Below are 24,717 nucleotides of genomic sequence, written 5' to 3'. Positions count from 1 at the left end.
GGAAGGCTATGGCCAGTGTTGCCCAAAGAGCTACAGCCAAGCAGGGTAAAAGCTGTTGGGCGAGGCAGTGTCGGTGAAAAAGTGCCTTAGCAGAGGATGGTTTCGATCCATCGACCTCTGGGTTATGGGCCCAGCACGCTCCCGCTGCGCCACTCTGCTTCTCCTGAGCCCTGCCTGCCATTGCCCTCACGGCAGCCTGATGCTGCCGGGCACTGCTGGCCCTCACTCCTTCCCTTCCTCTCTGCTCGACCTCCCCCACCCCACAAAATAGACCCCCTGACAAATTCATCTCCCTTCCGCGTGTGCTCCACAGCTCCAGGGCCTGGCCTTGCCCTTCCCCCACACCTCCCGCTCACAGCCCTGCACAGCCCCTGCCCTTTCACACCCACGCTCCCCCTGCACCTGCTCAACGCACCCCCGCAGGCACGCTGCACCCTTGGGCCTTGCTAGGCATGAGGGCACCTGAAATCCATCCCCACATCCTGACACCTGCAGCCCTGCCCACACATACAGCGCTGCTCCCAGCACGCTGCCGGACTGCACCTGCCTGGCACTTCACACCTTTGCTGCCCAAGGAGGGGCACGGATTGCCTTTGCCTGGAGCTGCCAACAGAAAGAATTCTCCTCTTTTAGCTGTGCAAATTCTGGTGCCTCAGCTCAATGCTGCTCCTGGCTACTCTGAAGTAAAAGCTCTGAGCTCTGGGCACGTGGTGCCCAGCGGGGTGTCAGGCTGAGGATCCTTGCCCTTTAACACTCTGTGCTACTGCAGGTGATGAAATGCGCAGCTCCAGGAGCTGTGCAGGCCTGCATTTGTCCTTTCCTTCTTCATTGTTGGCGCTGCAAGTGCAGGAGCCTCTGGCAGCTCCAGCTGTTGTCCATGGCACCCACCTGTGGGGCGGTACCTGTGCAGCGTGATCAGCTGCCCGCAGCCCAAAAGGGGCGTGTGCCCCGTAGTTGGCAGGATTCGAACCTGCGCGGGGAAACCCCAATGGATTTCTAGTCCATCGCCTTCACCACTCGGCCACAACTACCTGCTCCAGCCCTCCTGGCCCTGCTCATCACACACCCTCTGCCACGACACTCACACCCAGGCACTTTGGGCCAAGGCTCCCACTACAAACGAGAGTTTGAGATTGCTTAAAAATTTACTGCCAAGGGTATCAGTAAAAGCCACATTTAATATAAAAGAAAAGCACAGCAAAGTTCCTTGGCAGGTTTCACTCTACTACTGACAGGGCAGGTAGGGCACAACAAGATAAAACAAGTTGTAACGAAACAAAACAAACCCCAAGCAATCAAAACAGAAATGAACTGAGAACTATCTAGGGGAGTGTCTGTGTGTGTGCCTGTGTTTGTATGTGTATGAGTATGTGTGTGCGTGTGACAAAACACAGTGAGGGCAAGGATACAAAGTAACACAGCATAAAAGCTTGACAGCCCGCAAACTTAACTTTAACTTAACTCGTACCTAATACCTAATTAATATCTTACCCTGAATATTTGACAGAAAGAAAAACACTGACTAGCATTTAACCTAACTTACAACTTCAAAGTTTTACTTAGCAACTTAGCAAAATAACAACACTTGGCAGCATTCAGGTAAGTCTATAACTATAACCAAACCTTCCTTAGATCTCCAAGGTACTTAAACATCTAAGAAAGCAGGATTTCTCCCAGATTTGCTATACTAAATATATGCACACGTGCATGCACACAGACATGAAGAGTCAGTACAAGCAACGTGCCTGTGAAAAATTCCCCTCAGTGGTTAGTGAAACACTCACTTTGGATGCCTTTGCATCTCCCGACGGGTGAATGGTCAGGCATCAGGGAGTGAGGGTATCAGCCCAGGATTCGTCGTTGCTGGGCCAGCCTCCAAGTAAAGCAATCCTGAGAGTTCACTGGCTGGGAGAGCCATCCCACTCCGAGGGGCATCGCTGGTCACAGCCTGCTGTGAGCCAGGAGAGCTCAAATGGTCTCATTCTGGACCACTCTCTATAGGGTTGTAAGAGAGCGGGCTTTAGTCGTAACAAGGTTTCATCCCGGCCACAGTGTGTGCTGCCACTTTCTTGGAAAGTGTGACAATGGGATTGCTGTGGCATTCAGGGAAAAAAAATATTTTCCTAGACCAGCCATTTTTAAGGGGCATTTTTGATAGGTATATTTACACACCTAAATGCAGCGTGTGTGTGTGTCTATGTGTGTGAGAGAGAGAACAGATAATGGTATGGATGTTGTCACCGTGAATTTGAAATTAAGTCCTTGTTGTGACCGTGGATCAAGCGCTGCCAAACTCTTTTGCACTCTTTTAATTTTGGATCCATATTCTTTGCTTATCATACACTTCCAAATGCACCGTGTTCCCTTTAAAACATTAACCATTGATTTCAATTTAATATTCTATTTATGCTTCATCCATTTAGTGAGTAACAGAATGAGCTTTGCTATCAAATTCTGTTGAAGACACAGTGCCTATGTCCAGGTATAAAAATAATTGCTTTTCTTCTTTCCAGCCCACAATCCTCTTCTCACAGCATCCCCACATCACCAAGAGAATCTTGATTTTGTTATGCTTTTGGGCAGAAGCTTTGACAGGAATGAAATGTTACTCAAAAGATTGGTTTTAACTCTCACAGGGAACAACTTGGCACCATGGCCTGCAGGGCTGTGATCTCCAGGTTACAGACTCAAGCTCAGTGACTGAGGCTTTGGAGCTCTGGTGTAATTTCGGGGAGTTCTTAGGGCAGCTGCTGGTAAGCTCAGGACAGCAGCCAGTGCTCACCCTGGCAGAGCAGGTGGTAGGTGAGGGAGGAGGAGAACAAACAACCACAACTCTCCAGCGGTGCTGCACAAAGGCTTTAATGAGAAGGAGCAAAAGCAGCGTCACAGAACAGAGGGCAAGGAACACGTGTGGGGGGGCAGGGAGGGAAAGAGATGGGCCCATTTACCGAGGCCAAGGGGGATGATGCACCGGGCTCAGCAGATCTGACCGCAGCGGGGGAAAGGCAGACACAGGCCTGAGCCCCCCAGGCCAAGGGAGCCCCCAGAAGAGATGGGAACCCCCGCGGTGCTGAGGGAGCTGCCCACAGCAGCTGACAGAGAGGATCCCACGGCTGTGCTCTGAGGGAAAGAGGTGAGGATGGGGCCCGGCAAGGTCACCACCACCGGCGAAGGCTCGATGTACACCGTGGAGTCAGCGCAGCGGGCGAGGCAGGGCTCAGTGCAGCTGCTTGCAAGGGGGGTTGGGCCACAGGGGCCGCAGGGCCGTGGGGGACAGGGTCTGCAGCAAGACATCTCTCGGTGCAGGAGGCAAAGCTGCAACACAGAGCAGGGAGCACCAACCAGCTCAGGATCAGTCTGTCTCTCTGTCCCTCAGCTCTCTCCAGGGACACGGTTGCTCTTCAAAACACACTCTGTGCCTACAGCTCCCACCACCCTCCTCGTGCCCTCCAAGTGGCACGGCACGGGAAGGCCGCCCCACTTCAGCAATAGCAGCCAGCACGGTGCCTTTAAGGCCCCTGTGCAAAGACTGGTCCCAGCCCTTCTCCAGAACAGACATGGCTGTGTTCGAGATGTCCCGGGATGCCCTGGGACATTTTGTTACACCATGGCAGGTGCAAATGCTGCTGAGCACATCCCCCTGAGGCTGAGCCCCATTGATCCCCTTCTGCTGGAACAAAGCCCCCTCTTCCCAGCTGTCCCCAGCCACCAGCATGGAAAGGCTGACGGCCTCCAACAGCTCTGTCTCAGGGCCAAGCTGAGGCAGCCCAAGGATCAAGCCGGGCAGCCTCCATGACAGCAGCTCAGCCCACAGGGAGGGATGGTGCGGACTCAGGCTTACCTCGTTCCTCGAGGAAAGGGAGGCCAGAGACCAGGATGCAGAGCCGGGAGCAGCGCAGCCTTTTATGCTGGGTCCCAGGGCCCTGTGGGGCCACAAACATTCCTTGTTTGTGAAACATCCAAACTCCTGGGAGGGGCAACTTGCAATGCCTTGCTGCTGATGAGGTCCCTGACTCTTTCATCTCAAATGTTCTCTTTCTTCTTACAACCCAAAATCCTGTGATGAGTCTTGGAATCACTTGGGGTTGGAATGCACCTTAAAATCTTCAAGCTCTTGCCCCCTCAAACAGGTTCCACAGCTTCTCTGGAAAACCTGTTGCAGTGTCCCACTCCTCTCACAGGTTAAGTTTCCTTTCCAGTATCTAATCCAAGTATAGATAGATAGATAGATAGATATTCTTAGATATATATATATACACTTAGATACATATATATACTTAGATATATATGTACTTTGATATGTATCTATCAAATCTAAATACAAGTTTTCAGTTTCAAACTGGTAGCATTTGACCCATCACTACACATCCCAACCAGGAATCCTTCCCTTTCTTAACTGAATGTCTCCTGGGAGCCTTCGCCTCTCTTGGCTACACAACACCAACCCTCTCAGCCTGTCCTCACTGGGCAATGGCTCCAGCTGCCTGGTGCTCTTTGTGGCTCCTCTGGACCCACTGCAGCAGGACCGTGTGTTTCTTAGGCAGTGACTTCTGGAGCTGGAGGCAGTACCCCAGGTACGGTGTCATGAGAGCCAAGCAGAGCAGGACAATCCCCTCCCTCAACCTGCTGGTCACACAGCTCTGGATGCAGCCCAGAATACGACTGGATTTTTGTACTGGGCTGCCAGCAGGCAGTGCAGGTCCATATTCAATATTTCCAGAACCTGCAAGTCCCTCTCCACAGGGCTGCTTTCAGTCCACTCAAGGCCTACCCTGTGTCCAGGTTTGGGATTGCCCTGATCTTGGCACTTGACAACCTCTGGCCTCAGCCTGAGAAGTTGGGATCCTCCAGAAAACAAGGAAATCAACACGTAGGAAGGTGATCAAAGGCATGCCTACATCTCTCCCTGAAAGACAAATTGACCCATTTTCTCAAACACAAACTGACCCACTTTGCTCAGTGTGTCCAGCCCTGAGGCTGGGATGTGGATGGCAGCTTTGGGGAAGAGGCTGAGGGCCCGGAGCCCAAAGCTCATGGCTCCTTTTCCTGGGCCAGGCATCACTTTGCCCATTCAATTCATTTCATAGTTCAAAGGGATATTGGATCAGTCTCACAGAGCTTGTGGGCATCACTGTGATGTGGAAGAGTTGGGAAAATCCATGAGCTTCAGGCAAACCTGAATCATACTGATGTGGAAATGAGTGCACATGGTGCCCTGGACTCAGCCATTCCAGGGATACCAGAGCACATAGCCTCTTTCCTATGAAAGGTTATGCCTTTTTCAAGGGCATTTCCAGACCTTTTGGGACTGGTTCCAAACAACCTTGTACATCCATGTAATCCTGTGCTGCTGCTGCTGCAGTATTTAAAATGCATTGCCTTTTGTTGGCTACTCAAGGGCCCAGGAGATGCAGGGCAACCCAGGATAATGGAGGTGGAGAGAGACCTCTGGAAGTTCTCTGCTCCTGCTCAGAGAAGAACAAACTTCCCAGCTACCTCCAGAAACTGTGGGCCTTGTCCCATTGTCCTCTGAACACTGCCACTGTCACACAGGTCCTTGTCTCCTGGGCAGCAATTCCAGGGAAGCCCTGTACCCCTAGGAGGCCACCAGGAGGTGGAAATGGCTCTTACAGAGGATCCTCCCACTTCTCCAAGGCAAGGACCAGCAGGAGATGACCATGAAGCTGTCTGCAGTGGTGAGCAAGGTGAGGAGGGGAGCATGGAGCTGCTGCCCCCACCACCTCCTGGGGGTTCTGGAGAGAATGAAGCCAAACTCTCCTGAGAGGTGCACTGGTAAGGGGCAAGCGGCAGCAATCAGAAGTCATATGAAAAAAAGTCCCAGGGCTCCCTGGGGGAGGACAAGGGACAGGCCTGGGAGAGCTGTACAAGGGGTCGTGACCTCTTTCATAAGCTGTGTCAGTGCTTAGAAGTCAGCAGGACAAGGCCCAGAACCTGCTGAGGAACCGAGGCACTATGATATGCCCAGAGCAGTTGACAGGAGCACAAGACCTCCAGAGCTCCACCCAGACCTTCTGGGGTTGATTTGGGGTACGCTGAGTCACTACAGCCCTTAAGCAGCAACAAAAGACCATGCCTGGGGAGACAGCAAATGCAGGAGATGGCAGACAAGCACCAGGTGATCCACGACTGGGGATATAAGGTGGGAAATATCCTTCATGGCAGCAGAACATTGAGGATATGAGCTCTGTTATCCCCTGAGTGCCTGAGTCTGCGGCACCCAGTCCACCCTGGGTGACTCAGGTTTGCCTGGAGCTCAGGGATTTTCCCAGCTCTTCCGCATCAGGATGACACCCATGTGCTTTGACAGACTGATCCAGTGTCCTTTGAAATGTAAAATGCATGGAATGGGAAACCCCATCCTAGACCCAGAAAAAAACAGCTTTGCGCTCCCTGCCTTCAGCCTTTCCCCAAAGCCACCAGCCAGGTCTCTGGCCTCTGGGAGGACCACACTGAGCAAAACAGGTCAGTGTGGCTGTGCAGGGAAGGACACAGCATCTCTTTGATCACAAAACAGGCCGTGGCATGGCCTGTGGACTGTAAGCAAGTTCCCCATGACTGTCACTCAGGCCTGCAGGGGACATCCATTCAGCTGAACATGGACTTTCCTTGCCACTGGGCTTGGCCACCTCCCTGCAGAGTTGGGGCTCTTCCCCACTATGGGGTTGTGCAGTGTTGACTTTGTGCCTCAACTGAGCCACAGTCTTCTGTACATCTGTGATGTACTGTGGGAGAAATGACTCTCAGGATCAGCCTGAGTGCCTGCACTGAAAGCTCCTGAGAGCTGACCTGAGGTGTCACTTGAATTCAACCATTAACTGTAACTGGAGCCAAAGCAACCAATAAGGAGAACAAGTGACAGAATGTAACAGACACTACAAAAATTAATTTCAACTAACAATATACACTGGCATGGGACCTCCAAATGAAGTTGGCATATGAATCTGGGACACACATTAATCATTTCCACGTTGATTGGTGTGAAACTGGTGAAAAATATCTGAGATGAAAGAGGCAGGGACCTCATCAGCAGCAAGGCATTGCAAGTTGCCCCTCCCAGGAGTTTGGATGTTTCACAAACAAGGAATGTTTGTGGCCCCACAGGGCCCTGGGACCCAGCATAAAAGGCTGCGCTGCTCCCGGCTCTGCATCCTGGTCTCTGGCCTCCCTTTCCTCGAGGAACGAGGTAAGCCTGAGTCCGCTCCATCCCTCCCTGTGGGCTGAGCTGCTGTCATGGAGGCTGCCCGGCTTGATCCTTGGGCTGCCTCAGCTTGGCCCTGAGACAGAGCTGTTGGAGGCCGTCAGCCTTTCCATGCTGGTGGCTGGGGACAGCTGGGCAGAGGGGGCTTTGTTCCAGCAGAAGGGGATCAATGGGGCTCAGCCTCAGGGGGACGTGCCCAGCAGCATTTGCACCTGCCATGGTGTAACAAAATGTCCCAGGGCATCCCGGGACATCTCGAACACAGCCATGTCTGTTCTGGAGAAGGGCTGGGACCAGTCTTTGCACAGGGGCCTTAAAGGCACTGTGCTGGCTGCTATTGCTGAAGTGGGGCGGCCTTCCCGTGCCGTGCCACTCGGAGGGCACGAGGAGGGTGGTGGGAGCTGTAGGCACAGAGTGTGTTTTGAAGAGCAACCGTGTCCCTGGAGAGAGCTGAGGGACAGAGAGACAGACTGATCCTGAGCTGCTTGGTGCTCCCTGCTCTGTGTTGCAGCTTTGCCTCCTGCACCGAGAGATGTCTTGCTGCAGACCCTGTCCCCCACGGCCCTGCGGCCCCTGTGGCCCAACCCCCCTTGCAAGCAGCTGCACTGAGCCCTGCCTCGCCCGCTGCGCTGACTCCACGGTGTACATCGAGCCTTCGCCGGTGGTGGTGACCTTGCCGGGCCCCATCCTCACCTCTTTCCCTCAGAGCACAGCCGTGGGATCCTCTCTGTCAGCTGCTGTGGGCAGCTCCCTCAGCACCGCGGGGGTTCCCATCTCTTCTGGGGGCTCCCTTGGCCTGGGGGGCTCAGGCCTGTGTCTGCCTTTCCCCCGCTGCGGTCAGATCTGCTGAGCCCGGTGCATCATCCCCCTTGGCCTCGGTAAATGGGCCCATCTCTTTCCCTCCCTGGCCCCCCACACGTGTTCCTTGCCCTCTGTTCTGTGACGCAGCTTTTGCTCCTTCTCATTAAAGCCTTTGTGCAGCACCGCTGGAGAGTTGTGGTTGTTTGTTCTCCTCCTCCCTCACCTACCACCTGCTCTGCCAGGGTGAGCACTGGCTGCTGTCCTGAGCTTACCAGCAGCTGCCCTAAGAACTCCCAGAAATTACACTAGAGCTCCAAAGCCTCAGTCACTGAGCTTGAGTCTGTAACCTGGAGATCACAGCCCTGCAGGCCATGGTGCCAAGTTGTTCCCTGTGAGAGTTAAAACCAATCTTTTGAGTAACATTTCATTCCTGTCAAAGCTTCTGCCCAAAAGCATAACAAAATCAAGATTCTCTTGGTGATGTGGGGATGCTGTGAGAAGAGGATTGTGGGCTGGAAAGAAGAAAAGCAATTATTTTTATACCTGGACATAGGCACTGTGTCTTCAACAGAATTTGATAGCAAAGCTCATTCTGTTACTCACTAAATGGATGAAGCATAAATAGAATATTAAATTGGAATCAATGGTTAATGTTTTAAAGGGAACACGGTGCATTTGGAAGTGTATGATAAGCAAAGAATATGGATCCAAAATTAAAAGAGTGCAAAAGAGTTTGGCAGCGCTTGATCCACGGTCACAACAAGGACTTAATTTCAAATTCACGGTGACAACATCCATACCATTATCTGTTCTCTCTCTCACACACATAGACACACACACACGCTGCATTTAGGTGTGTAAATATACCTATCAAAAATGCCCCTTAAAAATGGCTGGTCTAGGAAAATATTTTTTTTCCCTGAATGCCACAGCAATCCCATTGTCACACTTTCCAAGAAAGTGGCAGCACACAGTGTGGCCGGGATGAAACCTTGTTACGACTAAAGCCCGCTCTCTTACAACCCTATAGAGAGTGGTCCAGAATGAGACCATTTGAGCTCTCCTGGCTCACAGCAGGCTGTGACCAGCGATGCCCCTCGGAGTGGGATGGCTCTCCCAGCCAGTGAACTCTCAGGATTGCTTTACTTGGAGGCTGGCCCAGCAACGACGAATCCTGGGCTGATACCCTCACTCCCTGATGCCTGACCATTCACCCGTCGGGAGATGCAAAGGCATCCAAAGTGAGTGTTTCACTAACCACTGAGGGGAATTTTTCACAGGCACGTTGCTTGTACTGACTCTTCATGTCTGTGTGCATGCACGTGTGCATATATTTAGTATAGCAAATCTGGGAGAAATCCTGCTTTCTTAGATGTTTAAGTACCTTGGAGATCTAAGGAAGGTTTGGTTATAGTTATAGACTTACCTGAATGCTGCCAAGTGTTGTTATTTTGCTAAGTTGCTAAGTAAAACTTTGAAGTTGTAAGTTAGGTTAAATGCTAGTCAGTGTTTTTCTTTCTGTCAAATATTCAGGGTAAGATATTAATTAGGTATTAGGTACGAGTTAAGTTAAAGTTAAGTTTGCGGGCTGTCAAGCTTTTATGCTGTGTTACTTTGTATCCTTGCCCTCACTGTGTTTTGTCACACGCACACACATACTCATACACATACAAACACAGGCACACACACAGACACTCCCCTAGATAGTTCTCAGTTCATTTCTGTTTTGATTGCTTGGGTTTTGTTTTGTTTCATTACTACTTATTTTATCTTGTTGTGCCTTACCTGCCCTGTCAGTAGTAGAGTGAAACCTGCCAAGGAACTTTGCAGTGCTTTTATTTTATATTAAGTGTGGCTTTTACTGATACCCTTGGCAGTGATTTTTTTAAGCAATCTCAAACTCTCATTTGTAGTGGGAGCCTTGGCCCAAAGTGCCTGGGTGTGAGTGTCGTGGCAGAGGGTGTGTGATGAGCAGGGCCAGGAGGGCTGGAGCAGGTAGTTGTGGCCGAGTGGTGAAGGCGATGGACTAGAAATCCATTGGGGTTTCCCCGCGCAGGTTCGAATCCTGCCAACTACGGGGCACACGCCCCTTTTGGGCTGCGGGCAGCTGATCACGCTGCACAGGTACCGCCCCACAGGTGGGTGCCATGGACAACAGCTGGAGCTGCCAGAGGCTCCTGCACTTGCAGCACCAACAATGAAGAAGGAAAGGACAAATGCAGGCCTGCACAGCTCCTGGAGCTGAGCATTTCATCACCTGCAGTAGCACCAAGTGTCAAAGGGCAAGGATCCTCAGCCTGACACCCCGCTGGGCACCAAGTGCCCAGAACTCAGAGCTTTTACTTCAGAGTAGCCAGGAGCAGCATTGAGCTGAGGCACCAGAATTTGCACAGCTAAAAGAGGAGAATTCTTTCTGTTGGCAGCTCCAGGCAAAGGCAATCCGTGCCCCTCCTTGGGCAGCAAAGGTGTGAAGTGGCAGGCAGGTGCAGTCCGGCAGCGTGCTGGGAGCAGCGCTGTATGTGTGGGCAGGGCTGCAGGTGTCAGGATGTGGGGGTGGATTTCAGGTGCCCTCATGCCTAGCAAGGCCCAAGGGTGCAGCGTGCCTGCGGGGGTGCGTTGAGCAGGTGCAGGGGGAGCGTGGGTGTGAAAGGGCAGGGGCTGTGCAGGGCTGTGAGCGGGAGGTGTGGGGGAAGGGCAAGGCCAGGCCCTGGAGCTGTGGAGCACACGCGGAAGGGAGATGAATTTGTCAGGGGGTCTATTTTGTGGGGTGGGGGAGGTCGAGCAGAGAGGAAGGGAAGGAGTGAGGGCCAGCAGTGCCCGGCAGCATCAGGCTGCCGTGAGGGCAATGGCAGGCAGGGCTCAGGAGAAGCAGAGTGGCGCAGCGGGAGCGTGCTGGGCCCATAACCCAGAGGTCGATGGATCGAAACCATCCTCTGCTAAGGCACTTTTTCACCGACACTGCCTCGCCCAACAGCTTTTACCCTGCTTGGCTGTAGCTCTTTGGGCAACACTGGCCATAGCCTTCCTCTTCCCTCTACACCTGCTACCTGCTTTTAGTCAAAATGATAAAACTAGTAAACCACAACCTGAGCTCTCCTGGTCCTGAAGGGCACGCATCCTTCTCTCTGCATTTTCTCCTCCCACAGAGCAATCGAGCTGCTGCTCCTGCTTCCCTTAGCCGGGCTCCTGCCCAGGACTCCGGGCACTCCCAGCCCAGCAGGCACACACAGGCTTTGAGCCAGGCCAGCCTTGGCAAAAGCCAACTGCAGGAGCTGCCCTGGATCCTGCAGAGACTCCCAGCGAGTGGTGAGCCACTGCAGCCAGGTGGGCAGAGAACACCTGGACATCAGGCTGGGGTTGCAATGGGGCTCAGGCGCTGCCGTCGCCTTCTCCTCGATTTGTCTCCAGCCCTGCTTTGAGCAGGCATTTGGGCTTGTGTCCCCCTGGGAATACCATGCAGTCAAGTTCCTTTTGAGAGGGAAGAGTTCCCAGAGAAGGGCTCTGTCCTCCTTGCTCTGCACCCTAGGCAGTGAGTGAACCTCTTCTTCACAATGTGTGACTGAAGCTCAGTCGTTGCTCAGCCCTTGGTGTGGCACCTGCCCTTTCTGCTTGCCTCTCCAGCCCCTTTCATGGGTTCCCCAGAGGGTCTTTCTTCACCTTTTGTAGAGATGGAGCAATGTTTCCCTCTCATTAGTCCTTAAGGAGCTGGACTGGCTTGGGCTGGAGAAGAGAAGGCGCGGGAGCTTGTGCTGTGTGAAGGTGACTTCCCAAGGTAACTTTCGCTGAGTCAGAAAGGGCTTGTTGGAATTTGGGAAAGACAAGATGGTGGCTGATTTCAAGGCTGGTGCTTGTAAGAGAGGCCATGGCAGGCTTGCAGAAGGAGCTGTGCTGCTGGCCTGAAGGATGGTGTGATGAGAGAGTGCCTGTCAGCCCTGCAGGAAGGCTGCAGTTGGTGAGAGATGTCCAAGGCGGTGGAGAGAGAGGCAGGCTCAGGTGGGGGCAGAAGGCTGAGTGAGGCTCAGCAGAGGAGCCAGAGGTGTGTGGTGCAGGAGGTCCTATGGTGTAATGGTGAGCACTCTGGACTCTGAATCCAGTGATCTGAGTTCAAATCTCAGTGGGACCTTGGCCTTTTGGTTCCCTCAGGCTTTGCCTCAGCATGCTTACACACTCACAGCTCTCCTCTCCTGCTGAGGTGCAAGACCACCCACTCCAAATGGCTCAGGCACAGGACCCTGCTCTGGGACCATTGCTGCTATGTCAGATGCATCCAAAAACGGACATTGGGCTACTCGCTCTGGGCAGGTGTTTCCAGGTTGGATCATTCCCACAGCATCACCAAGTTACTGCGTGGGGCATTACCTGTATGCACACCATTGTCCACAGATCCTTTCTTGCTCCTTTCATCTGTGCCTTCTTTTCCTCATTTCCTGCCAATTTCTATCTATTCCTCTGCAATCCGTTCACTGGGCAGTGCCCCATCATTGGGGTTCCATTTGAAACCATGAAAGAGGGGAGAACCTTCCTTGCAGAGAAGGCGGTAGGTGAGGGAGGAGAAGAACAAACAACCACAACTCTCCAGCGGTGCTGCACAAAGGCTTTAATGAGAAGGAGCAAAAGCCGCGTCACAGAACAGAGGGCAAGGAACACGTGTGGGGGGCCAGGGAGGGAAAGAGATGGGCCCATTTGCCGAGGCCAAGGGGGATGATGCACCGGGCTCAGCAGATCTGACCGCAGCGGGGGAAAGGCAGACACAGGCCTGAGCCCCCCAGGCCAAGGGAGCCCCCAGAAGAGATGGGAACCCCCGCGGTGCTGAGGGAGCTGCCCACAGCAGCTGACAGAGAGGATCCCACGGCTGTGCTCTGAGGGAAAGAGGTGAGGATGGGGCCCGGCAAGGTCACCAGCACGGGGGAAGCCTCGATGTAGAACATGGAGTCAGCGCAGCGGGCGAGGCAGGGCTCAGTGCAGCTGCTTGCAAGGGGGGTTGGGCCACAGGGGCCGCAGGGCCGTGGGGGACAGGGTCTGCAGCAAGACATCTCTCGGTGCAGGAGGCAAAGCTGCAACACAGAGCAGGGAGCACCAACCAGCTCAGGATCAGTCTGTCTCTCTGTCCCTCAGCTCTCTCCAGGGACACGGTTGCTCTTCAAAACACACTCTGTGCCTACAGCTCCCACCACCCTCCTCGTGCCCTCCGAGTGGCACGGCACGGGAAGGCCGCCCCACTTCAACAATAGCAGCCAGCACAGTGCCTTTAAGGCCCCTGTGCAAAGACTGGTCCCATCCCTTCTCCAGAACAGACATGGCTGTGTTCGAGATGTCCCGGGATGCCCTGGGACATTTTGTTACACCATGGCAGGTGCAAATGCTGCTGGGCACGTCCCCCTGAGGCTGAGCCCCATTGATCCCCTTCTGCTGGAACAAAGCCCCCTCTGCCCAGCTGTCCCCAGCCACCAGCATGGAAAGGCTGACGGCCTCCAACAGCTCTGTCTCAGGGCCAAGCTGAGGCAGCCCAAGGATCAAGCCGGGCAGCCTCCATGACAGCAGCTCAGCCCACAGGGAGGGATGGAGCGGACTCAGGCTTACCTCGTTCCTCGAGGAAAGGGAGGCCAGAGACCAGGATGCAGAGCCGGGAGCAGCGCAGCCTTTTATGCTGGGTCCCAGGGCCCTGTGGGGCCACAAACATTCCTTGTTTGTGAAACATCCAAACTCCTGGGAGGGGCAACTTGCAAGGCCTCACTCCTGATGAGGTCCCTGACTCTTTCATCTCAGACATTTTTCACCAGTTTCACACTCCCTAACCTGGAAATGACCGATGTATATCCCAGTTTTACAAGGCCACTTGACTTGGAGGTCCCAAGTCAGTGTATGATATGATTTGTATTTGTGTAGTGTCTGTAAGATTCTGTCACTTCTTTTTCTTGATTGTTACTTTGGCTCCAGTTACAGTTAAATTCAACCATTATGTGACACCTCAGGTCAGCTCTCAGGAGCTTTCAGTGCAGGCACTCAGGCTGATCCTGAGAGTCATTTCTCCCACAGGACATCACAGACGTACAGAAGACTGTGGGTCAGTTGAGGCACAAAGTCAACACTGCACGACCCCATAGTGGGGAAGAGACCCAACTCTGCAGGGAGGTGGCCAAGCTCAGTGGCAAGAAAAGTCCATGTTCAGCTGAATGGATGTCCCCTGCAGGCTTGAGTGACAGTCATGGGGAACTTGCTTACAGTCCACAGGCCATGCCACGGCCTGTTTTGTGATCAAAGAGATGCTGTGTCCTTCCCTGCACAGCCACACTGACCTGTTTTGCTCAGTGTGCTCCTCCCAGAGGCCAGAGATCTGGCTGGTGGCTTTGGGGAAAGGCTGAGGGCAGGGAGCCCAAAGCTGTTTTTTTCTGGGTCTAGGATGGGGTTTCCCATTCCATGCATTTTACATTTCAAAGGACACTGGATCAGTCTGTCAGAGCACATGGGTGTCATCCTGATGCAGAAGAGCTGGGAAAATCCCTGAGCTCCAGGCAAACCTGAGTCACCCAGGGTGGACTTCAGTGGACTGGGTGCTGCAGACTCAGGAACTCAAGGGATAACAGAGCTCATATCTTCAATGTTCTGCTGCCATGAACGATATTTCCCCACCTTATATCCCCAATTGTGGATCACCTGGTGCTTGTCTGCCATCTCCTTGCATTTGCTGTCTCCCCAGGCATGGTCTTTTGTTGCTGCTCAAGGGCTGTAGTGACTCAGCGTACCCCAAAACAACCCCAGAAGGTCTGGGTGGAGCTCTGGAGGTCTTGTGCTCCTGTCATCTGCTCCTGGCAGATCAAAGTGCCTCGGTTCCTCAGCAGGCTCTGGGCCTTGTCCTGCTGACTTCTAAGCACTGACACAGCTTATGAAAGAGGTCACGACCCCTTGTACAGCTCTCCCAGGCCTGTCCCTTGTCCTCCCCCAGGGAGCCCTGGGATTTTTTTTCATATGACTTCTGATTGCTGCCGCTTGCCCCTTACCAGTGCACCTCTCAGGAGAGTTTGGCTTCATTCTCTCCAGAACCCCCAGGAGGTGGTGGAGGCAGCAGCTCCATGCTCCCCTCCATGCCTTGCCCATCTCCAGCAGGTTGTACAAGCGCAATGCCCTCGGCCTCCGCCATGCATCAGGTGCTGCAGCCCTTATGTTCTGCCTGGTCCTATGGCAGTGCCTCTCTCTGTAAGACATCCCCATGTACACCTCCCCTCTCCCTGGGGACACCACATGGGAACACCAACCCAGATGTGGCCTGTGCAGTGCCAAGGAAAGGGTATCAGCCATGGAGTGATCAGATGCCAGGCTTGTGAGGTGAGATCTGGGCATGGACAATAAGGAACTCTCCGGATTAGGGGAAACAGCTCCCCAGAGGACTCACAGTGAAAGCTCTGTTGGGGCAGATTTTCTCTCTGCTTTCCAGCCCTTCTGCCCCAAAGGAGTTCCTTGTCACTGCCTGAGAGTGCAATGGAGAGGAAGTGCCATTCCCTGCACATACCCAGCCGTGTGCTCTCCAGGCTGCCACGGCATGTGCTCCCCAGTGCAGACAGCCTCAGTGTCATCTCCTGCTGACCATCCCCCTTTAGGACTTGGGAGGCTCCTCTGTAGGAGCCGTTTCCCTCTCCTGGTGGCCTCCCAGGGGTACAGGGCTTCCCTGGAAGTGCTGCCCAGGAGACAATGTCCTGTGTGACAGTGGCAGTGTTCAGAGGACAATGGGACAAGGCCCACAGTTTCTGGAGGTAGCTGGGAAGTTTGTTCTTCTCTGAGCAGGAGCAGAGGACTTCCAGAGGTCTCTCCCCACCTCCGTTATCCTGGGTTACTCTTGTCATGATCCACTAGGACAAGCAGTGTTGTGATGTTTCATTTTACCAATCCCAAAGTGGAAAAGACAAATAGCAGGGGACTTTCAGTTTGATCACAACAAATGCAACTTTATTGTGTGCCAGCAGCAAACGGGACAGAAGGATTAGAAAGGAGACAATGGATAGAGAGAAAGAGAAAGAGGAGGGGTGTGGGTCTCAGATTCAGTCAAAGAAAGAAATTGAGAGTTTCTAGCCAGCTAGAGGGGGGAATATAGCTACCAACAGAAAGACGAAATCCTTATGGTCCAGACAATAGATCCGTCATCGTTCTGTGGGGGTTCATGGAGGTTATCTCAGAAATTACAGTTTATGTAGTCTTAATCCAAAGTGAGTGGCAACTGGAAAAAGGGTCACAAAGATTCACGGGCCATTTTGATGAGACCCCTTAAACAGTGAAGCAGGGGCAAGCATAAAAGACAAGCTACTGATTGTCAGAACCTGTTTGAAACAGTCTTCTATTCTGTGGAAGCACAGCAAGCACGCCTGCAAACAATCACTTGAAAGCCACCACCTCAGCCAGGTCAGCACTTTTGTCGGGGGTCTTCAAGGTCCTTGAGATGGTCAGGAGGCAAATGAAGAAAACTTCAGACCGTCTCTTAGAGCCCTGCATCCCCTGAGCAACTGAGTATACACCAAAAGGCAATGCCTTTTGTAAAACTGCAGCAGCAGCAGCAGCACAGGATTACATGGATATACAAGGTGGTTTGGGATTGGTCCTAAAAGGTCTGGAAATGCCCCTGACCAAGGCAAAACCTTTCATAGGAAAGAGGCTATGTGCTCTGGTATCCCTGGAATGGCTGAGTCCAGGGCACCATGTGCACTCATTTCCACATCAGTATGATTCAGGTTTGCCTGAAGCTCATGGATTTTCCCAACTCTTCCACATCACAGTGATGCCCACAAGCTCTGTGAGACTGATCCAATATCCCTTTGAACTGTGAAATGAATTGAATGGGCAAAGTGATGCCTGGCCCAGGAAAAGGAGCCATGAGCTTTGGGCTCCGGGCCCTCAGCCTCTTCCCCAAAGCTGCCATCCACATCCCAGCCTCAGGGCTGGACACACTGAGCAAAGTGGGTCAGTTTGTGTTTGAGAAAATGGGTCAATTTGTCTTTCAGGGAGAGATGTAGGCATGCCTTTGATCACCTTCCTACGTGTTGACCTCCTTGTTTTCTGGAGGATCCCAACTTCCCAGGCTGAGGCCAGAGGTTGTCAAGTGCCAAGATCAGGGCAATCCCAAACCTGGACACAGGGAGGCCTTGAGTGGACTGAGAGCAGCCTTGTGTAGGTGCTAGAATTCAGGAACACACATAATCACGGGATATGATTATATGCAGGTGCTTTTATTGAGAACTCTGGGAATCAGGGGTACAGACCCAAATCTGACCCCGACATGTCTTTCGAGCTGAATGTATTTTATATTCTATCGTTATACAACTTACATATTAATTATTAAACTTATATTGTTTTATTGTATAAATTGACATGAGTTTCTCATGATCTTTCTTAGACCCCTGAACACAGTCTCTCATGATTATTCTTATGATTAAACAAGAATTATATTTAATTACTAAACAATCATCACATCTAACAATTATATCATTTATCATGTACTAGGTACACAAGTACAGTTCTAGCAGGGTACAAGGCCTTCATGTACCTAGGGTATTTATTTTTTCCAGGGCCTACTAAGCTTAATTTTCCTTTTGACCCTAAATCCCCATGATTTTAAAACCCTTTTACTATCAGAGGGGGACTTGCAAGTTCTGGTGGTTGAATTACTGAACATGGACCTGCACTGCCTGCTGGCAGCCCAGTGCAAAAATCCGGTCATATTCGAGGCTGCATCCAGAGCTGTGTGACCAGCAGGTTGAGGGAGGGGATTGTCCTGCTCTGCTTGGCTCTCATGACACCGTACCTGGGGTACTGCCTCCAGCTCTAGAAGTCACTGCCTAAGAAGCACAGGGACCTGCTGCAGTGGGTCCAGAGGAGCCACAAAGAGCACCAGGCAGCTGGAGCCATTGCCCAGTGAGGACAGGCTGAGAGGGTTGGTGTTGTGTAGCCAAGAGAGGTGAAGGCTCCCAGGAGACATTCAGTTAAGAAAGGGAAGGATTCCTGGTTGGGATGTGTAGTGATGGGTCAAATGCTACCAGTTTGACACTGAAAACATGTATTTAGATTTGATGTAAGATATATCTATATCTATATCTATATCTATCTATCTATATATATATATATATATATATATATATATATATATATATATATATATATACTTAGATCAGATATTGGGAGGGAATCTTTGCCTGTGAGAGGAGTGGGACACTGCAACAGGTTTTCCAGAAAAGTTGTGGAACCTGTCTGTTTGAGGGGGCCAAGAGATAGATGATTTTGAGGTGCATTCCATCCCCAAGTTATTCCAAGACTCATCACAGGATTTTGGGTTGTAAAAAGAGAGAGAACATTTGAGATGAAAGAGTCAGGGACCTCATCAGCAGTGAGGCCTTGCAAGTTGCCCCTCCCAGGAGTTTGGATGTTTCACAAACAAGGAATGTTTGTGGCCCCACAGGGCCCTGGGACCCAGCATAAAAGGCTGCGCTGCTCCCGGCTCTGCATCCTGGTCTCTGGCCTCCCTTTCCTCGAGGAACGAGGTAAGCCTGAGTCCGCTCCATCCCTCCCTGTGGGCTGAGCTGCTGTCATGGAGGCTGCCCGGCTTGATCCTTGGGCTGCCTCAGCTTGGCCCTGAGACAGAGCTGTTGGAGGCCCTCAGCCTTTCCATGCTGGTGGCTGGGGACAGCTGGGCAGAGGGGGCTTTGTTCCAGCAGAAGGGGATCAATGGGGCTCAGCCTCAGGGGGACGTGCCCAGCAGCATTTGCACCTGCCATGGTGTAACAAAATGTCCCAGGGCATCCCGGGACATCTCGAACACAGCCATGTCTGTTCTGGAGAAGGGCTGGGACCAGCCTTTGCACAGGGGCCTTAAAGGCACCGTGCTGGCTGCTATTGCTGAAGTGGGGCGGCCTTCCCGTGCCGTGCCACTCGGAGGGCACGAGGAGGGTGGTGGGAGCTGTAGGTACAGAGTGTGTTTTGAAGAGCAACCGTGTCCCTGGAGAGAGCTGAGGGACAGAGAGACAGACTGATCCTGAGCTGCTTGGTGCTCCCTGCTCTGTGTTGCAGCTTTGCCTCCTGCACCGAGAGATGTCTTGCTGCAGACCCTGTCCCCCACGGCCCTGCGGCCCCTGTGGCCCAACCCCCCTTGCAAGCAGCTGCACTGAGCCCTGCCTCGCCCGCTGCGCTGACTCCATGTTCTACATCGAGGCTTCCCCCGTGCTGGTGACCTTGCCGGGCCCCATCCTCACCTCTTTCCCTCAGAGCACAGCCGTGGGATCCTCTCTGTCAGCTGCTGTGGGCAGCTCCCTCAGCACCGCGGGGGTTCCCATCTCTTCTGGGGGCTCCCTTGGCCTGGGGGGCTCAGGCCTGTGTCTGCCTTTCCCCCGCTGCGGTCAGATCTGCTGAGCCCGGCGCATCATCCCCCTTGGCCTCGGCAAATGGGCCCATCTCTTTCCCTCCCTGGCCCCCCACACGTGTTCCTTGCCCTCTGTTCTGTGACGCTGCTTTTGCTCCTTCTCATTAAAGCCTTTGTGCAGCACCGCTGGAGAGTTGTGGTTGTTTGTTCTCCTCCTCCCTCACCTACCACCTTCTCTGCAAGGAAGGTTCTTCCCTCTCCCATGGTTTCAAATGGAACCCCAATGATGGGGCACTGTCCAATGTTGGTAGAGCTCCTTGAATGGATTGCAAAAGAAATAGAAAGAAATTTGCAGGGAAAAGAGGAAAAGAAGGCACAGATGAAAGGAGCAAGAAAGGATCTGTGGACAATGGTGTGCATACAGGTAATGCCCCACACAGTAACTTGGTGATGCTGTGGGAATGATCCAACCTGGAAACACCTGCCCAGAGCGAGTAGCACAATGTCCATTTTTGGATGCATCTTACATAGCAGCAATGGTCCCAGAGCAGGGTCCTGTGCCTGAGCCATTTGGAGTGGGTGGTCTTGCACCTCAGCAGGAGAGGAGAGCTGTGAGTGTGTAAGCATGCTGAGGCAAAGCCTGAGGGAACCAAAAGGCCAAGGTCCCACTGAGATTTGAACTCAGATCACTGGATTCAGAGTCCAGAGTGCTCACCATTACACCATAGGACCTCCTGCACCACACACCTCTGGCTCCTCTGCTGAGCCTCACTCAGCCTTCTGCCCCCACCTGAGCCTGCCTCTCTCTCCACTGCCTTGGACATCTCTCACCAAGTGCAGCCTTCCTGCAGGGCTGACAGGCACTCTCTCATCACACCATCCTTCAGGCCAGCAGCACAGCTCCTTCTGCAAGCCTGCCATGGCCTCTCTTACAAGCACCAGCCTTGAAATCAGCCACCATCTTGTCTCCCCCAAATTCCAACAAGCCCTTTCTGACTCAGCGAAAGTTACCTTGGGAAGTCACCTTCACACAGCACAAGCTCCCGTGCCTTCTCTTCTCCAGCCCAATCCAGTCCAGCTCCTTAAGGACTAATGAGAGGGAAACATTGCTCCATCTCTACAAAAGGTGAAGAAAGACCCTCTGGGGAACCCAGGAAAGGGGCTGGAGAGGCAAGCAGAAAAGGCAGGTGCCACACCAAGGTGTCTCCTCCACTCTCAACACCCAGCCACCGCTAGTCAGTGTCCATTGGGAATACCTGTGTTGAGCACATGTGGAGCACCCTGAGCCTCCTCTGGCCCTGAATAGGCCTGGAGGTGCTCTCCTGTGCCTGGGAAGCTGTGGATTGAGCTGCCTGCAGCAAAGGAAGGAATTCCTGTGTGCCCATAATATGCAGGGTCTTGTGGGGGAAGCTGTGCCTGCTGCTGCACAACTCCACGGCCACCTGTTGGCTGGGCCAGGTGGCAGGGGCAGAAGAAGAGGAGAGCCAGGGCCAGGTGTGTCCAGAGAGCTACAGGCAAACAGGTTGAAATTGTTGGGTGAGGCAGCCTTGGGGAAGGTGTGCCCTAGCAGGGAATGGTTTCTATCCATGAACCTCTGAGTTACACACCTAGCACGTTCCCACTGCACCACTTTGCTCTCCCAGAGTTTAAATGGGACTGCTCCCAGCCCTGTCTGATGCTGCTGGCCCTCACTCTCTCTCCCTTCCTCTCTGTTCAGCCCTAGACACACTTCTGTCATTCCTAGACATGTTAAGCTTTCTGAATAAATTGTCTACAAGATTTTAGACCCTTCCCACTGCTATCTGGTTCTGTCCAAAGCCCAAAGTGTATAATTTTTGAAACAGTTAATATGGTAAGCAAGAAAAAACATGAAGAGTCAGTCTTGCAAACATCCATCCAGAGACCGGATCCTTCTGGTGGTGGTCTGAGGGCATGCTGGCAAGGTGTCAAAAGCCTTTGTGTGGAATTATGTTCCTGATTACAAAATGCAGTGACAGCCTGCTCTAAACTGTCAATCCCAAAAGCTTCCATTTATGCCTTTGAAAATTCAACCACAGATTTTGCAGTAATGTTCAGAATATAGAGCATTGCAATATCATACCAATTATGTAGCCCCAAATACAGCAAGAAATAGTACAATAAAACTTGTCTTATTGACCTTTTTTTTCCCTGATTTTTTCCAGTTTCTTCAGGAAATTGAAGGTCTCTTCTGGTAGACATCTGCTTATCTGCTGCTCATCTGAAGCACTTCCCAAGATGGCATAGAAACTCAGTTTAAAACACAGGCAAAAAACTAAGTGATATGAATTCAAAGTATTCAATGCTGAATTAACTCCTGGAAAGTCAAGCTTTCTGTCCTGGAAAGACGAGTCAAACAAGCAGAACAAAAGAAGAGTCTTGTAGCAGTGCATCACAGCTGGAAAACATCACAGAGAAAACACTAGTGTTGTCTTATCGTGAAAGGTTTGACTTGCATCTCCCTGACTGTGCCCCAGGCAGGTCTGATGCTGCTTCTGCTCTGCCTTGAGTTCTGGCTTTCTCATTTGTGTGAATTCTCTCATTTGTGTAAGTTTTCCCATTCCGACAGATGCAAATGTCTGATGGCCTGGCTTTGCTGGCTGCCAGGCTCTCACCCAGCATTCTCGCACTCCAGCTCCTCAGGAGGACAAGACGGGGAGAAAATGAGATGAAAACTCCTGTGGGTCAACATAAACACAGGGAAACCATTGACTGATTACTATGTGGGCAAACCAGACTAATTTGGGGGAAAATTAACCTACTTCCTTGCCAATCAAAATAGATTGGACAGTGAGGAATAAAGACACAATTAGAACACCTTCCCCCAACCCTCCTTATTCTTCTCAAGCTCAACTTCACTCCTTCAGTCCCAACTCCTCCAACTCCTCAATGAACAATTGAGAATTTTTTACATAAATTGTTTTTCTTGATTTTGTTTACTTTGAGTTGGTTTTTTTGTTTGTTTGCCTTTCCCCCTTTTTTCCTGATTAAAATAACTCCACTCAATTTTTTTTTTTTTTGCATTTTTACCCTTCCAATTGTTTCCCCCATCCTGTGAGGAGGGATCATTTTACTGAAGCCAGAGTTTCATAAAAGGAACTCATCAAAATCTAATACTGCATGGCAGTGTGGTGTTTTGCGTTAGGATACCTGGCTAACAGTTACTCAGACAGTGATGGGAAGAACATTGTACAATTTTAAATGTTTACTGTAGGGCTGAAAAATGAGATTATATGGACACCAGAAAACAGAGAGCACAGACAGAGTTTCATTACTGTCAAGATGCAAAAATGTATGTAACGATGGTAAGTCACAGCATACCAGGCTATCTCACAAGATGAAAAGAGTTTGAAATTGCTTTTGGTCAGAAGCTTCCTATGGCATTTGGTGATTCATTTTACATCAGAGTATGTTTGAACAGGGGCAAGCGGGGATGACATGTTAGCAAAAACATCGCACTTGGAGGGGCCCTCCTTGGGGAGTGCGGTCCCTCATCCTTTAACAGCAATGGTTGCCACGACCGCTTTCCAGAAGCCTTCCAGACCTGTCTTCTGCACCCCGAGGGTAAAACGCCGGAAAGCCACTTCCCCTCGCCGCGGGGCTGTGTGCAGGGATGAGCAGCCCGCAGAACAGGCTGGAAGCGCGGCTGCTCTGGTCTTCGAACACAGTCCCGTCGGTGCGGGGCATGTGACTGCGCTGCCCCTTCACCCCACACTCACAGCGGCTGCCATGTCTTGCTGCCAGGTGGGGCGAAGCGGCTCCGGCGGCAGGGCAGGGGCAGGCGCCGCGCCTGTGCCGCCGCCTCCCCCGTCCTTCCGCTCCGCAGCCTCGCTAGCCCTTATTCCTTTGCCTTTATAGGAAAAGTATGCGCGGGTCCGGGGGGGCTGCCCTGAGTCACCGAGGGCTGCGGTGCCCGCCCACACCCAAGGGGCCGGGGCCGCCGCCGGGGCGGGGTCAGCGCTGGCCGCCGGGGCCGAGCCGCCCGTCCCGCCCCGCAGCCCCTCAGCGACAGCGCGGGGTTCGCCGCCATGACGGGCAGGTGAGGCCGGGCGCACGGGAGCCGGGCGGGGGTCTGGGCCGTGCCCGCCTTCAGCGCCCTGGGCCGGCCGTGACGTGTCGGGAACAGCTCCTCTGGCCCCGGTAACGCCGGGAGGGCCTGGCGGGAAGGGGCAGGGGAGAACGCTGTGCTGCTGTGAGGCCTGGGCGGAGCGGGGCACGCTCCGGCCCGGCGGGCAAGCGCGGAGCTGCTCCGCTGTGCCTGAGCCCTGCACGGGGCACAGCGGAGGGCACAGCGGAGGGCAGAGCAGAGGCAGGGCTGGGCGGGGGCAGCTGCAGATGTGACCCGGGCCGGCAGCCCGCGCCCCGTGTGCCCGCACCGCTGCCCCGGCGGGGCCCTTCTCGCTGATCTGCACGCAGCCCCTCTGCCCACAGAGTCACTCTCCGCTTCTTCGAGCTGGTCTTGGAGTTAACGTGTTCCAGGAGCTGTTTAAATCTGGAGCTTGATTCTCCTCTCATGCTGTCTGACAGTGGAGAACGCTGTGAAGCAACTTAGTTGACAGATGTAAATGAGGAGCAGGGAAGGCATTTTCTGGCATTATGAGAGGGTTTGCACAAGTGCTTTAATGTCACTTTTTTGTCCCATATGTAAAATAAAACCCAGACGTTATAAGTAGTTTGTTAAAATAAGCTTGCTTTTGTGAAATATTTTTGATATGAAAAGCATGAAGAAGTAATACTACAATTAGCAAGGTGCCCTTTTTAGGATACTCATCCTCGTGAGTCCTGCTATGTTACTGTAGTTCTGAAGCATTGTTCTTCATGATTAGGAATACTGAGATGGATTCAGAACACTTTGTGTATAAATGTTCACTTTCCTTTTGTGTCAAGTCTTGATGTTTGTATTATGCAGCGTTTCCTAATCATTCAAAGTGGATCCTGATTAGTGGGTTGTTGGGTGTGAGAACCTGCTGAATAATTGTGTGTGCTCACCTATGATTTGGGAATGTATTATTTTTGGTCCCTGTGATGACAAATTGAAGCTCTTGGGTGATTATACATGCTCAAAACTCTTCTGGGTTTTGCCTTGTGTCTTTGATGGTCCCTTTTTTATTTTTCTGACATGTGAAACAGGTGTGTATTTACAAGTTTACGTTCATTTACCTACAGCTAGAGGAAGACTCAGGAGCCTTAAATGTTCACAGGTGATGGGTACCCAGCTCTTAAATGGAGAAAGGATGGAGAAGACTTGGAAAGAACTGTGGCTATATGAACCCAGCTGATTTTATTTTTTAAGAACTCAGTGGCTTGGTACTGTTTAGAATGACAGGCTTACCTTGGGTGAAGT

At 52.3% G+C, this 24,717-nt stretch overlaps 1 protein-coding gene and 6 non-coding genes across 7 annotated transcripts in view; 4 read left to right on the top strand and 3 right to left on the bottom strand.

Moving 5' to 3' along the window:
• Positions 1 to 87: 87 nt before the first annotated feature.
• On the bottom strand, positions 88 to 159 carry TRNAM-CAU (transfer RNA methionine (anticodon CAU)). The gene has a single exon. It is a non-coding gene; the product is annotated as a tRNA-Met (tRNA).
• A 790-nt stretch (positions 160 to 949) lies between these two features.
• Positions 950 to 1,031, bottom strand: TRNAS-AGA (transfer RNA serine (anticodon AGA)). The gene has a single exon. It is a non-coding gene; the product is annotated as a tRNA-Ser (tRNA).
• An 8,984-nt stretch (positions 1,032 to 10,015) lies between these two features.
• TRNAS-AGA (transfer RNA serine (anticodon AGA)) lies at positions 10,016 to 10,097 on the top strand. The gene has a single exon. It is a non-coding gene; the product is annotated as a tRNA-Ser (tRNA).
• A 790-nt stretch (positions 10,098 to 10,887) lies between these two features.
• TRNAM-CAU (transfer RNA methionine (anticodon CAU)) lies at positions 10,888 to 10,959 on the top strand. The gene has a single exon. It is a non-coding gene; the product is annotated as a tRNA-Met (tRNA).
• A 1,112-nt stretch (positions 10,960 to 12,071) lies between these two features.
• Positions 12,072 to 12,143, top strand: TRNAQ-CUG (transfer RNA glutamine (anticodon CUG)). Its single transcript has one exon. It is a non-coding gene; the product is annotated as a tRNA-Gln (tRNA).
• A 7,872-nt stretch (positions 12,144 to 20,015) lies between these two features.
• On the bottom strand, positions 20,016 to 20,087 carry TRNAQ-CUG (transfer RNA glutamine (anticodon CUG)). The gene has a single exon. It is a non-coding gene; the product is annotated as a tRNA-Gln (tRNA).
• Positions 20,088 to 23,129: 3,042 nt separating this feature from the next.
• Positions 23,130 to 24,717, top strand: part of LIMS2 (LIM zinc finger domain containing 2) — a 32,508-nt gene continuing 30,920 nt past the window's right edge. The window contains exon 1 of the mRNA XM_030279992.4: positions 23,130 to 23,412. Coding sequence (XP_030135852.4) covers positions 23,402 to 23,412 — 11 coding nt within the window. The 5' untranslated portion in view covers positions 23,130 to 23,401. The remainder of the gene's footprint in view (positions 23,413 to 24,717) is intronic.

This window comes from Taeniopygia guttata, chromosome 9 (genome assembly GCF_048771995.1).
Source record: "Taeniopygia guttata chromosome 9, bTaeGut7.mat, whole genome shotgun sequence".
In the NCBI taxonomy this organism is placed as follows: domain Eukaryota; kingdom Metazoa; phylum Chordata; class Aves; order Passeriformes; family Estrildidae; genus Taeniopygia; species Taeniopygia guttata.
This window is presented reverse-complemented; position numbering and strand designations above follow the sequence as displayed.